Source organism: Antechinus flavipes, chromosome 3, assembly GCF_016432865.1.
Source record: "Antechinus flavipes isolate AdamAnt ecotype Samford, QLD, Australia chromosome 3, AdamAnt_v2, whole genome shotgun sequence".
Lineage (NCBI taxonomy): Eukaryota > Metazoa > Chordata > Mammalia > Dasyuromorphia > Dasyuridae > Antechinus > Antechinus flavipes.
In genome coordinates this window covers 63,829,203-63,843,521 of record NC_067400.1, presented here as the reverse complement: position 1 = coordinate 63,843,521, position 14,319 = coordinate 63,829,203, and the positions used below count along the sequence as shown (strand labels likewise).

General features: G+C 46.7%; 1 protein-coding gene across 1 annotated transcript; it reads right to left on the bottom strand.

Moving 5' to 3' along the window:
• Nucleotides 1-1,772: 1,772 nt before the first annotated feature.
• DNPEP (aspartyl aminopeptidase) lies at nucleotides 1,773-12,489 on the bottom strand. The gene is made up of 15 exons (XM_051983493.1): nucleotides 12,372-12,489; nucleotides 11,672-11,756; nucleotides 11,494-11,582; nucleotides 11,297-11,410; nucleotides 10,821-10,946; nucleotides 10,456-10,586; nucleotides 9,468-9,543; nucleotides 9,248-9,355; nucleotides 9,030-9,107; nucleotides 8,363-8,446; nucleotides 3,418-3,578; nucleotides 3,226-3,265; nucleotides 2,747-2,848; nucleotides 2,210-2,377; nucleotides 1,773-1,921 (listed from the first exon to the last, which is right to left on the bottom strand). The coding sequence occupies exons 1-15, from the start codon at nucleotides 12,375-12,377 to the stop codon at nucleotides 1,871-1,873; spliced, it is 1,419 nt and encodes a 472-aa protein (XP_051839453.1). The 5' UTR covers nucleotides 12,378-12,489; the 3' UTR covers nucleotides 1,773-1,870.
• Between the last annotated feature and the right edge of the window lie 1,830 nt (nucleotides 12,490-14,319).

Below are 14,319 nucleotides of genomic sequence, written 5' to 3'. Positions count from 1 at the left end.
ACCTTAACAGACTACCTTCCAAATATTGTACTTGAAGATAGCTATGAATTTCCACCAGTATTTTTTTATTCAGGCTAAATAGTCTTAGCTCCTTCCTTGGTGGCCCCAAGGCTCTTCCCCTCCCGGATGCCATCTAGACTATGGTGCCCCAAAATGAACACAATATTCCAAATGTGGTGCAACTAGGGTGCTGTAGACTGGCACAGTCATCTCCTTATGTCTGGAAGCCGTGCCTCTCGATGCAAATCAAGGCAGTATTAGCTTTCTTGGCAACAACCCATCCTTGTTGACTCATGGTGAGCTTGCAGTCCACTAACACCCCCAGATCTTTTTCAGACATAATGCTAAGTATGCTTCCCCTACTTTGTAGTGGTAAAATTCATTGGAAAAAAAGGTGAAATATTACATTGTGTATTTGCCTTTGGAGGTGTTGGGGGAGTACTTATGATTTGTTCAGTTCTCTAAAGAGGAAAATTCCTCCAAAGTTGTTGTTGTTTTACTTTATGTATAACTTATTAAAAAATATCTTGGGAGGATCATTGGGAAGCGAATCAAAGGTAGATTTCTGGACTCCAAGGACAGCCTTCATTCCATTGCAACTTGTACTGATTCCTTCTAAATTTCATCTTGGTAGATCCAGCTCCATGTTCCAGCCTGTGGGACCCAGTCATCCAGATCTTTCTTACCTTTGTTCCCTTCACAGTACTTAAGCAATCTTTCTTTTAGCAAAAGGAGACAAGATAGCAGAGAGGAGAGAATGGTACTAGAAAGGGAGGAAGTTTGAGCTGAGATAGAGCTAAGAGTTAACCCTTTTCTAATTAGCACTAAATGTCATGGAGCATGATGACTGGTACTGTTCTGTGTTTAGCTGTACCATCGATGGCAGGATCCCACGCACTGGATTGAGAGTCAGAACACCCAGGGGGGTGGAGGCTAGACTTCTGAGAACTCCATCCCTGATTCACTACATTGCAACGGACAAGTCAATTAGCTTGTTCTTCTGTGTCTCTACTTGCTAAGTGGGAACACTAATAATTGTGGCCTTATCCACCTCACAGAATTGTCATAAAGAAACAAGAACCAATTTGATCAGGTGCTTCGCAAGCTATCACAAGTGCTATGTAAATGTTGACATTTCAATTATGTGACTCTGGGGGAAGATGCTTTCTCACTTTTTCCCCTTCCTGCTTTCATAATGGAGCATGAAGATCCTGGCTAATAAACCAGAGGATGTTCAGAAAATTCTCACTGATAATGAGTTAGAATTTGTTAGTTAATTAGAATTAGAAAAGAGTTAGTTAATGCATTGATAATGTTGAAGTTATAGGAATAGCTGAGACTGCTCTGAGACTGCAAGGAGACTGCTCCAGCATGAGCTCATTTCTTCTCTTAGCACTCCATGGACCAGCTCCTTCACTGGAGAGGGGCACTAATGCCGAGAGAATACAGCAAGGTCCCTGCAGCCTCAGATCCTTGCATGGAAGGAGGACGGGAAGGGAAGGTTCTGCCTGGACGAGGTCTGGTGTGAAAGCAGCTTCTTTGCCCCACTACTACCAAGATGTGGGGTGGGGCACTAACCCCACCCGCAGCCAGTCCCACCTCCTCATTCTTCCTGCCAGCTCACTTCTGAGGTAAAGACAAGGGATCAAAATCTCTTTCCATCAACTCACCTTCCTTTCAGGTTCCACTAGTACCAGGGACTCAATACCTTCCCTTCCCCCCACCCCTGCTCAGTGTTCCCCTCTTTCAAAAAACCTAGAAGGGCAAGAATAAGTGAAAAATTCATTTTAATATTTCAATTCTGAGTCAGGTGAGAACTGACATTCTGAGCCCAATGAGTGAGGAAGGGAAGAGAAGCTCTTGAGACGTCTCATTCCACGGCAAAATTTTGGCTCACCACAGGAAACAGCTCGAAGAAGCCCTGGATGGGGCAAAGCAGGGTGGAGTAGCTAGGTATTAGGGTCTGTATGACAACTCTCCCTGGAAATCCTCCCTCTTACTCTTCCATTTTCTTTCCCTTAATTCTGGGGTTTGGCCTAGGCCCCTCAGCCTTGGGAAGGCTGAGCTGGTCTGCTGAATGCTTTCGTGGCATTGCCATGGTGACCAGCCTCGTCACTTAGAGGGATGACGTTGCCCCAGCAACCAATCCCAGAGGCTGGAGACACTGCTGCCACGTGAAGCGAATAAGGGAGAGCAGATGCTGGATTACCTTAAAGAGGGTGAGGGTCTGCAGCACACTGGAGGTGCATGCCATCTCCCGGATGGAGTGCATGGCCAGCTGGGGGCTGCCCAAGTCCAGCACCCGCAGCCCCAGACGAGCAGCCAGGATGGGCCCAATGGTTGTGCCACAGGGGGAATCATTCCGAACCATGAACTCCTGCAGAGACAGGAAGGGGAGTCTATGTGAGGATGCTAACGGCCAGGCTGAGATGCGAGGTCCATCAGGACTTAAGACTTCTGAGTCATGAAGTGAACCACGTGTGAAGAACCAGGAGGGACTAAACCTCTGTTCTCTGGGGGAGTCCTGGCTTTGCCATCATAACCTCCAGGGTGAAGGGGCTGAAGGACTCCTGATGCTTCTGTTTAATAAAGGCAGCAACCTTGATGCTGGGACACTGAGCACTGGCACACCTGCTGCGGGGGTCCCGAGTTTCCATGCAGGGCTCTCTCCTGGGATGTTACCCACCGAGGCAGCTGTCAGTGGGGCTGCCCCCCCCAAACTATAGGTCTGGGCCCAAATGCTCACCTGAAGGGGCACCCCCACTCGTCCAGCCACCTCGCGCATCAGCGCCTCGGAAACGGCGTTGGAAGCGTAGCGTTGCTTGTTGTTCACCTTAATCACAGGTCCCTGGGAGGAGAAAAGATGGGAAAGGGGCTCCAATCCATCAGTCTTAATCAGCACTGGTTAAGTGCTCCTGGAGGGAAAGCTGGGATTTATGGGGATGTCGAAGGAAGAAAGTGGGTTTTGGGTGGAGAGGAAAAGGAAAGACCTAGGCTGAAAATAAGCAGGGTCCAATGGGAAGGGAAAGAGGGATATAGGGAAGGGAAAATAGAGAGGAAAGAGCTAGGAGGGGAAAAGGCAGGGCCTGAAAGTAGGGGAAAGAGACTTTTGGAAGAAGAAATGGGGACAGGTCATGGGGGAGAGAGACGAGGTCCAGCAGGAGGAAGCGAAGGACAGGTCCTGGGACAGAGGAGACAGAGGGCCTGAGAGGGAGGCGTGATTACCTTGTGGAAAAGGGGCCGGTGGGCTTCCTCATGCTTATCCCTAGAGGAGAGAGATGAAATGTTCTACAATCAGCTTAAGTTTGGGTTTGCTCTTGGAAACCTCAGTACAGGATTGATGTGGGAGCAGCAGAGACCACCATGGGTCAGTCCCCAACACCCCCACTGTTGGTAAAGAGGGCTCCAGGGACTCACAGATAGTTGGGGTGCACGGCATGGGCCATGTCGGCGCTGATCATGTAGGACTTGGGCATGGCCTCCTCAAAGGCTGTCAGATTCTTGGGGGAGGCGGAGATACGCCGGAGCACCAGCTCCGTCAGCAACGACTCTGCTCCCTGGGCACTCTGTGATCCAACCTGGAGGGTTAGGGGCAGGGGAGGTGTCAACTCAGGAATACTGAGCCAGTCTGGGGCAGGAGGTCTGGGGGGCCCTTGTCCAAGCAAGGCTCCCCAGTGACAGATGAAGGGACCAAACCCCACCCCCTTCTCCTCCTGAGCAGCGGTCTGGGGGGAAGGGAAGTCCAACTGCCCAATGTTCCCACCCCAAGGAATGGTTTTATCCTTCTTCATGAAAACTGGGAGGCAGGGCAATGCCTAGTCATTTCCAAGACCGATGTAGCATTTTTTGTTTATACTGTTCACCGGACATTCACCTCCTGTTGGTAGTGGTTTAAAAGACATTATTAAAAATAATTCAATCTCCACCTCCACCACCTTAGCCCCTAGAATAGTATCATCCATGTAACTCATTCAATAAGTTTAGTTTATGCTGTTCACTGGATGTTCACCTCTTGTAGAGCTTTAAAAATATTATAATTATTAAAAATGATTCAATCTCCACTTTCACCATCTTAGTCCCTAGAATAGTGCCATGCATGTAATACTCATTCAATAAGTTGCTTATACTGTTCACTGGACATTCACCTAGTGTTGGTAATGATTAAAAAATTTATCAAAAAAAATTCAATCTCCACCTCCACCATCTTAGCCCCTAAAATAGTGCCATGCATGTAATATTCATTTGATTAATTATTTCCTGAATGAAACACTGCTCTGATCTCAAAGGGCTGCCACTGGAGATGGAATCTTCCCTTCCATCAATTAAGAGGCACCTACTAGGGCTATGGAGCTGTAACTGATCTTGAGATGCAAAGAAACTTAAAGACACAGATCCAGACTTTGAAGGGTTTACAGTCCAACTGGGGAGAGCCATGGTGTAGTGGAAAGGACATGCTCCTGGGAGTCAGAAGACCTGGATTTAAATCCCAACGGAGGGGGCCCTTGGTTGCAACACACGGCCCCATCTCTCTTCTCCACCAACTTGATCCTTCGATCATCATAATTTTCAACCTCCTCTTCTCCAAGGGGGTCTTCCCTTGAGGCCTAAAAAAATACCCAGCTTCTTTGAAGCTTCACTTAAGACTCTCATGCCCATCAAATATTGGTTATTTTCTCTTTTCGGAGCCAAACTCCTAGGAAAAAGGTTGTCCACATTTATCACATTTACACACTTGTCCCCATTTCTTCCCCTTTGTGGCCTGGCTCGACTCTCTGCAGAGACCCAAGGTCTCTGTGCCGTTAAGTTCTTCACCTTTATCTTTCCTTCTTGTCCTCTCTTCAATGCTGACAATGCTGACCACCCTCTCTGGGATACTCTCTTTTTCCTCTGGCTTGGCTGGGGATGTTTTCCTGTCTGATTTATCCTTCTGAGCCCCCTCTGCAGGATCCTCATCCATCTTCCAGCCTTTGTTCCTGTCTGTATTCCAGAGTGAGGAGCCTAGATGTGGTAAATGGACCCCAGGACTTGAGTTTGAAGGCTGCCTCAGGAACTTACTAGCGATTCCAGGCAAGTAACTCAACCTCCTGTGCCTGTTTCTTCCTGTGAAATGAAGGAGTTGGACATTATGGTCTCTTCTGGCCTTCAGCCTGTAATCCCATGCCTTTGTGTTGAGCCATTTTCTCTTCTCTCTAAACTCATTAACTCCTCCCAAAGATTCCACTATCATTTCCATGATGAATGACTCCCAGACACACATTTGGAGCTCTCACCTCTCCTCTGAGCCACAGTCCCATGGATTTCTCCAGTCTGGATGTCCCTGGGCATCTCCAACTCATCAGGTCCAAAACAGAACACATTATCTTCGCCCAGACTCCCTCCTGCTCTTAACTTTCCAATTTCTGTTGAAATTCTTCCAGTCCCTCAAATTTGAAACCCTGCCCCCATAATTAATCTCTAAGCCTTGTTGGTTCTACCTCGTCAGCACCTTTCAAATCCATCCGATTCTCTCCCTTACGTAGGCCTTCAAAAAATCAGCTCTTGCCTGGACTCCTGCAAGGGTCTCCTAATTGGCCTCCCCTTGCCCATCCAGTCTCCATGTAGCTGCCAAATGGATATTCCTGAAGCACAGCTCTCACCACTTGACTTTCCTAAATAAAAAACTTTAGAGATTCACATGTGCAAAAATATCTGTAGCAACCCTTTTTGTAGTGTCAAGGAACTGGAAACTGAGTGGATGCCTATCAGTTGGAATGGCTGAGTAAGTTATGGTACATGAATGTTGGAATATTATTGTTCTGTAAGAAACGGTCAGCAGGATGATTTCAGAGAGGCCTGGAGAGATTTACATGAACTGATGCTGAGTGAAGTGAGCAGAACCAGGAAATCATTGTACACAGCAACAAGATTATGTGATGATCAACTGTGATGAACTGGCTCTTTTCAACAAGGAGATGATTCAAGGCAATTCTAATAGACTTGTGAAGGAGAGAACCATCTGCATCCAGAAAGAGAACTAAGGAGACTGAATGTGGATCAAAACATAGTATTTTTCACCTTTTTAATTGTTTGTTGGCTTGGTTTTTTCCCTTTTAATCTGATTTTTCTTGCACAGCATGACAAATATGGAAATATTTAGAAGAATTGCACATGTTTAACCTATATCACATCACTTGATGTCTTGGAGAGGAGAAAAAGATTTGGAACACAAGATTTTATAGAGGTGAAAACCGAAAATGATTTTTGCATAATATTTGGAAATATATGGAAAATATTTGCATAATATTGGAAAATCAGAAAAATAAATATTTTTTTAAACTCACAAAAAAATTTTAGGGGGTTCTCATTTCTTGACTTTTGCACAAACTTTCCCTTATGAAAATAAAGCTCATCCATTTTCACCTCCCACCTTACCTCTTTAAACCTCTAGCCTAAAATTTAGCTCCACTCCTGCTTCCTTCAAGAGGCCTTTCCTGATTTCCTAAGTTGAGGGTCCTACCTCAACTCACTATTATTTATTATTTAAAAAAATATATTATTTGACTTTTTCCAATTACATGTAAAGACAATTTTCAACATTCATTTTTTGAAAGATTTGAGTCCCAAATTTTTCTCCCTCCTCCCCAGTCTGATACAGATTATACAAACTATTTACTTATAATGTGTGCCACATTCTGAGTAGTGTCAACTCCTTAAACAGAGACTGACTCACATTTGTACTTCTTATACTTATGTCTGATATATAACAAGTACTTGATAAATGCTTGTTGGTTGAATGAACTTCTCCACCTCAGTTCATTCATCTAAGCAAGAGATAATAATAATCTGCATTACTCATTTTATAAAAAAAAGTAACAGGCATTTATTAAGCACCTACTATATGCCAGGTGCTTTATAATTATTATTTCATTTAATCCTAACAACAACCCTGGAGAGGGTGTGGTAAATGCTCTTTATCAATCCCATTTTATGGAGAAGAGTTTATAAAACTTTAGAGGGAGAGGAGATCCTAGGATGCTATGTAAAGTTTTAAAAACTGTAACTGCCCCTTCTCTATTTATCCTATTTATTCAGGGTGTTCCTAAAGGCTTGGTACAGTTTTAAGTTTTAAAACTTCCCCAAGTCTTTTGGGTTAAGCTGGTAGTGTCCAACTATAGATACTACCAGTACTATGCCAAATCTAGCTTCTTTTTTATTAAACTAAAATTCTCTTCCCCCACCTGGCATGTAAATCTTTCAGAGGCAGGCCTTTGTTATCTCAGGGATCTAAACATAGATACCTGATCAATACTTCGGCTGAGGGAGGGAGGAGTCTTTACTTTGGCCCCAGGTTATGTGTCACAAGTAGTCTGATGCTGGGAAGGGGACCTTTCTTTCTTTCTTTTTTTTTTTTTTTATTATAGTTTTTTATTGACAGAACATATGCATGGGTAATTTTTCAACATTGACCCTTGCAATCACTTCTGTTCCAACTTCTTCCTTCTACTCCCTCCCCTAAATGGCAGGTAGTCCCAAACATGTTAAATAAGTTAAAGTATCTCTTAAATACAATATATGTGTACATATTTATATAGTTATCTTGTTGCACAAGAAAAATTGGATTTAGAAAGAAGGTAAAAATAACCTGGGAAGAAAAACAAAAATGCAAGCAGTCCACACTCCCAGTGGAACCGGATCTTTCATACACTCAGAAACTATCTGATGAAAACTATTTACAAGGCACTCTCCCAGGTACAATGCGGGGGAAGAGCCCTTACCCACAGGAGCTGAAAACCTAGTCTGGAAGTGGCTGGGAGAGATGGAGACCAAAAAAAAGGAGAAATGAAAAATAAGGCAGGAGAGGCCAGTAGGGAAAAGAAGTGCATCCAGTGAACGTCAACATAAAGAAACCTTGATCTTGGATTTCATCAGTGCAGAGGGATCCCCCCAGATCAACATCTTGCCTATAGCTTGTCTTAAAAAGTCTCCTAGGAACAACCAGTTACAAGCAAGATCCTGAATGATCTGCCCATAGATTTAAACAGCCAGGTGTCATGGGCGAGACCTGAATTCAGATCTTCCTGGCTTGTAGGCTGGCCTTCTAAATCCCATTGCTTTCCCCAGGGGTAAAAGGAAATGGATGAGGGTATCCAGGAAGGCTTCCTGGAGGCAGCATTTGAGTTAGACCTTGATGGATGGGTAGGAGAACTTTAGGCAGAGATGGGGGAGAAATGCATACTAAGCTGAGCCAATAATGTGACTAACTTCTTACTACCTCCAGCCCTTTCCATGGACCTTAGAAAAGGTTTATACACAGGAATGGACAGAAATTCCCCAGCTCCCTGGCCTCCCTCCCCCTCTCTTCCCCATCAAGTCCGTGTCTCACCTCTTCATGGTCATAAAGTGCAACCATTCGGACATTAGGCTCTGAAGCAAGGGATGCTGGGGCAGCACAGGAGTCGATTAAGGCCTGGGAGGGAGACACAAGCATTTTTAAAGTGGCTACTGCATCCCCAAGCGCTGCTTTTTTTTTTTTTTTTAAAGGAAAGATTGCTTTGGGGGCCCACGAGACTCTCCCCCCCTCTACCTCACTCTCTTTCACCAAGGCCAGAACAATGGGGGTTCCTCTCCCCCTCCCTTCCCCACCTTCTGTCACCAAGGCTAGAACAATGAAGGTTCCTCTCCCCCTCCCTCTGTCACCAAGGCTAGAACAATGGGGGTTCTTTTTCCTTCTTCCCCACTGTCACCAAGGCCAGAACAATGGGAGTTCCTCTCCCCCTCCCTTCCCCACCCTCTGTCACCAAGGCCAGAACAATGGGGGTTCCTGAGGCATTTCCAGCACTCTCCAGCCTATTCCCCCTCCAGTCTCACCACAGGAAGTACTATAAGAAAAGGCGGGAGGCGGCCCCCTGGTTCCCTCCCACATATCCTCAGAGGCCCGAGACTTTCCAAGACCCTGTATGTTTGCATTAGTGACCCCCTGCGGTGTGTCCAAGGCTTTGTGCCATGGGGATGGAGCAGGGCATCTATCTGCCAAGCCCCTGGCTCCACACCTGGAGGGCACAGAAGCAGCTGTGCAGGTTGTCCAGTCGGGGGGAGAAGATGAACTCGTCATAGGCGCCTCCCAGGACCTGGAGAGAAGGGACAGTTAGCCTGGCCAGCTCTACTCCCCACAATCCCACGCTTTCGGCTCTCTTCCCCCTGTGGTCTGCTCTCTCCATTTTGCAGAGCTAAGCCGGGCTGGAAGTCAGGGGGTCCCCCCTCTCCTTACCGCAGGCTGAGTGTCTGTGAGACACAATTCCATTTCCAGGATGTCCTCAGGTTTCTGCCCCAACTGGGCAGAGAGCAGAGACATGAGCACTGACTGGTGTCTGTTCGTCTACAGGGATGGGTATGAATTGGAGAGCGGTCACTTGGGGATCCTTTATTCCCACCCCCACCCCCAACATCTTCCCGTCCCTTCCCTTCCCTCAGCGAGTCTCCCTTCTCACCTTGGCAGCAGGAGATCCTGAATCAGACACGCCCTTCTCCAGCTCCTCCTGCACCGCTGTGGCCAGGATGGGTATTCTGCAAGGAGATAGGGGACAGCAGAATGAGGGAGGCTGGGACAGGGGAAGGTCTGCATTTATGCTGGTCCTGCCCATGCCTCTGTTACAAATGGCCACCTGATTCCTCAACAGCCCTTCATCCTTCATCTAACTTCTCTTTGAGATTACAGTGGTTCCCAACTATGGACCCCAGAGGGGAAAAGGACTCTTCAGAGTAACTGCGAGAAGGTCTGCTTTAGCAAATGACTTAGTATAAACATAATGAAAATTGTGGAAATACATATAAAAGAAGTGTACATATTCAACATATGTTGGATTACTTGCCGTCTAGGGGAGGGGGGAGGAGGAAGAAGGAAAAAATTTGCAACACAAGGTTTTGCAAGGGTGAATACTGAAAATTATCCATGCATATAGTTTTTTTTAATTAAAGTTTTTTATTTTCAAAACATATGCATAGATAATTCTGCAACATTAGCCCTTGAAAAACCTTGTGTTCCAGTTCCCCCCCCTTCCCATAGATGGCAAGTAGTCCAACATATGTTAAACATGGTAGAAATATATGTTAAATCCAATGTCATGCATGTGTTTTGAAAATAAAAAGCTTTAATAAAAAAAAAATCAAACATATTTCATATAGGATAAATAATATGGTCTACACGTATCTATTACTTTTAATTATTGCGATAAGTAACATAGTTCATTTAAAGCATTCAGAATTCAGAATGATGTGTAATGTAGCTGACTTAAAGCATCAGAATGGTCATTGTGGATTTTCTCAATCAACAGAGACTAGCTCCCTGTGGAAGTCCTCATGCTCCAAAGGTTAGGAAGGGCCGCAGAGCTGGTACCCCGGCCCTCCCCCAGCTCCGTCCCCAGGCGGCCCATCTCTAACCTCCCCTGCCTCGCCCCCATCCCTGACCCCCTCTCTCACAAGTGGGTCTCGGGGTTGGGACCGAAGTTTTCATTGACAGTCCGATGGAGATGGATGGCCAAGTGGGGGATGCGCAGTATCGGTCTCTCCACATGCACCAACCGTTGTTCAATTTGCCCCGAGGAAGGATTCTGTAACCGGCGGGTTAACAGGTCAATGCAGACCCCAGGCCTTTCTTCTGCGCCTGCCAAGGCCTCGGCCAATCCCTGAGGCTCCCAAACCTCCGATGAGCAGAGGCCCAAACCAGCCTCTAGTATGCCCTGGCCCGGGGTCTCCGCCTACCTTTCCCCAGCAGCTCTAAGAGGGGACAGGGGCATTAGGGCCTTGGTTCCTGCCTCACCCCAGGCCCCTGTGCCAGTCCTTACCTTGATAATGACTCGCCCAGCCAAGGAGAGGTCCCGGTCAAACCAGGTGCTCCAGATGCCGCCCCCATAGGTTTCCACACCCACCTGCAGGAAGCCTCCCTGGCTGCGCCGGGACCTGCGTTTCACCTGGAAGGACACACACAGTCTGGCTGGGGGACAGCGTCTGCATGAAGTGTCTCTGCCGCCCAGAGCTCAGGAGACAACCCTGGGCCCAGGACCTCTCTCTCTGGGCCTTATCTCCCCCACTTTGTTCCCCATTTCCGGACCCTGAGCCCCCGTTTCCATACCCTGAGCCCCCGTTTCCGTACCCTGAGCCCCCATTTCCGTACTCTGAGCCCCCGTTTCCGTACTCTGAGCCCCCGTTTCCAGACCCTGAGCCCCCGTTTCCGGACCCTGAGCCCCCGTTTCCGTACCCTGAGCCCCCATTCCCGGACCCTGAGCCCCCGTTTCCATACCCTGAGCCCCCGTTTCCGTACCCTGAGGCAAGGGCTGTCCGTGTGGGCCCCGATGACGCTGAAGCCATTGCCGGGGGAGTACTGGCCCCCCACTGCAAAGGCGATGATGGTGGAGGAGTTCCTGGTCACAAAGTACTAGGGAGGGAACGGGAGAGCCCTCAGCGCCCAGCCCCGGCCGGGGGTCCTCCGCTGCCCCCACCCGCTCCGGCCTCGCATACCTTGCGTTCGGGCTGGAGGTCCCATTTCTCCGCCTCTTTGAGCTCCTGGAAGCCGGCCTGCAGCAGCCGGCTCCGGCACTCGGCCACCACTGTCGGGAGGAAGGGGACCTCGGTCAGGGGAACGGGCGGGGGGCGGCAGGGGGCTCAGCTTCTCTCTCCGAGGGGTCTGGGCGCTTACCGTGGAAGGGGGAGGGTCCCCGGTTCACAAACTTGAGCAGCTCTCTGGCTGCTGCCTGAACCGCTTCCTTTCCCGCTACTGAAGCCTGGGAAGGCAGAGATTCTGATTGCAGCCCCCCAGTCCCCAGGCCACGCGCGGAGGGCTGCGAAAGGGACCCTTCTCCAGCCTCCATCTCGCTTCCCGGGAAGCAGCCCCGCTCCGCCCAGCCCGGCCCTGAGCCTTTTCGCCCTCGCCCCGTCCCGCGGAGCCCCCGCCAAGTCCCCGTCCTCAACCTGGAAAAACTTCCCGGGTCCTCAACTCTCCGAGACTCTCCCGGTCTAAGCCGCAAGCGCCCCGCCCCCAGCCCCGCCCCCAGCCCCGGCTCCAAGCTGGGAGACTCCGGCAGGAGGAGACTCGCTCGCCTTCCCCATCCGAGCCCCCTCCCCTTCCCTCGGGCCTGAGCTTCCCCCTCCCCTCGCACCGCGCCCCCCATCCATTCTCTGCAATCCATGCACAAAAGCCCTTCCGAGCCTGCAAGCAAGAAGGCCCCCTCCCCCCCCTTCCCGCCCCGGGCCCCGGAAGGTCAGGACCCCTTCCTCACCCTGCGGCCGGAGCTTTCTCTTTCACTTTCGCCTGCAGTCCCACGGTTAGGGTGGGGTGCAGCGGGCCTCCCAGGGCCCTGCCGGGGGCGCGATGGGGGGTCGGGAGGCGCCCACCTTACCTGCATGACTCTTGCCTTCCTTTCGCGCTCCTGGACCGAACTCGACTCCCGCCCCTTCGCCGGCTCCGAGTACTATTACGGCTCCAATCCCGGGCCCCGCCCTCCCGCCCGGCAGCCCGGAGCCCTCTGCTGACTGGGAGGAGCTAGGACAGCCCGGCGCGCCGGCTCCTCCAGCCCGCCCCGGGACCGAGCTCCCGGGACAGCCACGCCGCAGAGCAGCGCGCGGGCGGGGCCGCCAGGGGGCGGGGCCTCCCCGGGACCGACCCGGCGAGCTCCCAGCCCTGGCAAACGCTGATGCGGTCTTGGAAGGAAATGCCGGGGTCTTTGTGGATTGACTTTAGAAAGGTTACGCTCAGTTTTTTCTTTTTAAAAATAGCTTTTTTTTTTTTTTTTTTTGCTTAGCTGCTCACCATTTATTTTTTAAATACTTTTTTTTATTTCTTAAATTTCTCACCATTTAAAAAGTAGCTTTTGGGTTTTTATTGTTGTTGTTTAGCTGCTCACTATTTATTTTTGAAATGCTTTTTTTAATTTCTTAGGTTTCTCACCATTTAAAAAACTTGTTTTTATTTGTTTAGCTGCTCATCATTTAGTTTTGAAATACTTTATTTCTTAAGTTTCTCATTTTAAAAAATAGCATCTTTTTTTTTGTTTAGCTGCTCACCATTTATTTTTAAAAACTTTATTTACTAAGTTTCTCACCATTTAAAATTCTTATTTTATTATTATTATTATTATTATTTTTTTGCTGAGACAATTGAGGTTTAAGTGACTTGCCCAGAGTCACACAGCTAGGTAGTTAGTGTTAAATGTTTGAGTCCAAATTTGAACTCAGGTCCTCCTGACTTCAGGGCTGGTGTTTTATCCACTACACCAACTAGCTGCCCCTGCCTGCTTTTTAAAAAAATAGCTTTTGTGTTTTTAATTTAGCTTCTCACCATTAAAAAAAAATACTTAATTTTTAAAAATTCTCATCATTTAAAAAATTGATTTTTTCCATGTATTTCTAGTTTCTCACTTATTCTTAAAGTAGATTAATATTTCTTACTTTCCCACCATTTATTTATTTTCACTTGGGGGTTAAGTGACTTGCCCAGAATCACACAGCTAGTGTCTGAGAACAAATTTGAATTCAGGTCCTCCTGATTTCAGGCGTGGTGTGCTATCCATTTCGCCACCTAACTGCCCCTCATTTATTTATTTTTAAATAAATTTCTTGATATTTTAAATTTCTCATCATTTAAAAAATAGATTATATACACATTAGTTCCTCACCTTGTTTTTAAAATAGATTTTTAATTTTTAAAAAATTTTCCATCATGTATTCATTTTAAAATAAATGTTTTGATATTTCCCAGTTTCTCACAATTAAATATATATATAATTTCTCACCATGTATTTTTAAAGGTTTTAAATTTATTTTTAAATAGATTTTAAAAATTCTCACTATTTTAAAAATAGATTTTTTTTAGCTTCTCACCATTTATTTTTTATTTTTTTGATTTCTTTCTCCCACATTTTAAAAATATATTTTGTGATGTAATGTTAGTTTCTTTCCATTTATTTTTAAAATAATTTATTTTATTATTAAACAGAAATGACTGTTTATCTTTTAAAAGTCTTGATTTTTAAAAAATCTCACTGTCTTAATAGGTTTTTGATTTTTTTAGTTTCTTACCAACTACTTAAAAATAGATTTTGATGTCTTAAAAATCTTTTCTCATCCATCTATTTCTTTTTAAAAAATAAATACTTATGGATATCTTCTGTTTTGATACCACCTATATTTCCTCTTGGATCTCTCCAATTTTTATTCCCCCCAAAATTTTTTTAAGAGGAAAAAAAAGAAAAAAAATCTGTGAAATGGTAACTAAATTTACTTTTTTCTCTAATACCTTATTTTCCACTGTAAGGAAAGATGGGGGAAGGGAAGAGGAAGAAAACTCAT

Coding starts and splice junctions, on each gene's coding strand:
- DNPEP (XM_051983493.1), bottom strand. Junction 9,108..9,247: donor TCACAGACACTCAGCCTGCG/GTAAGGAGAGGG, acceptor CCTTCTCTCCAG/GTCCTGGGAGGCGCCTATGA. Junction 1,922..2,209: donor AGACCCTCACCCTCTTTAAG/GTAATCCAGCAT, acceptor TGCCCCATCCAG/GGCTTCTTCGAGCTGTTTCC.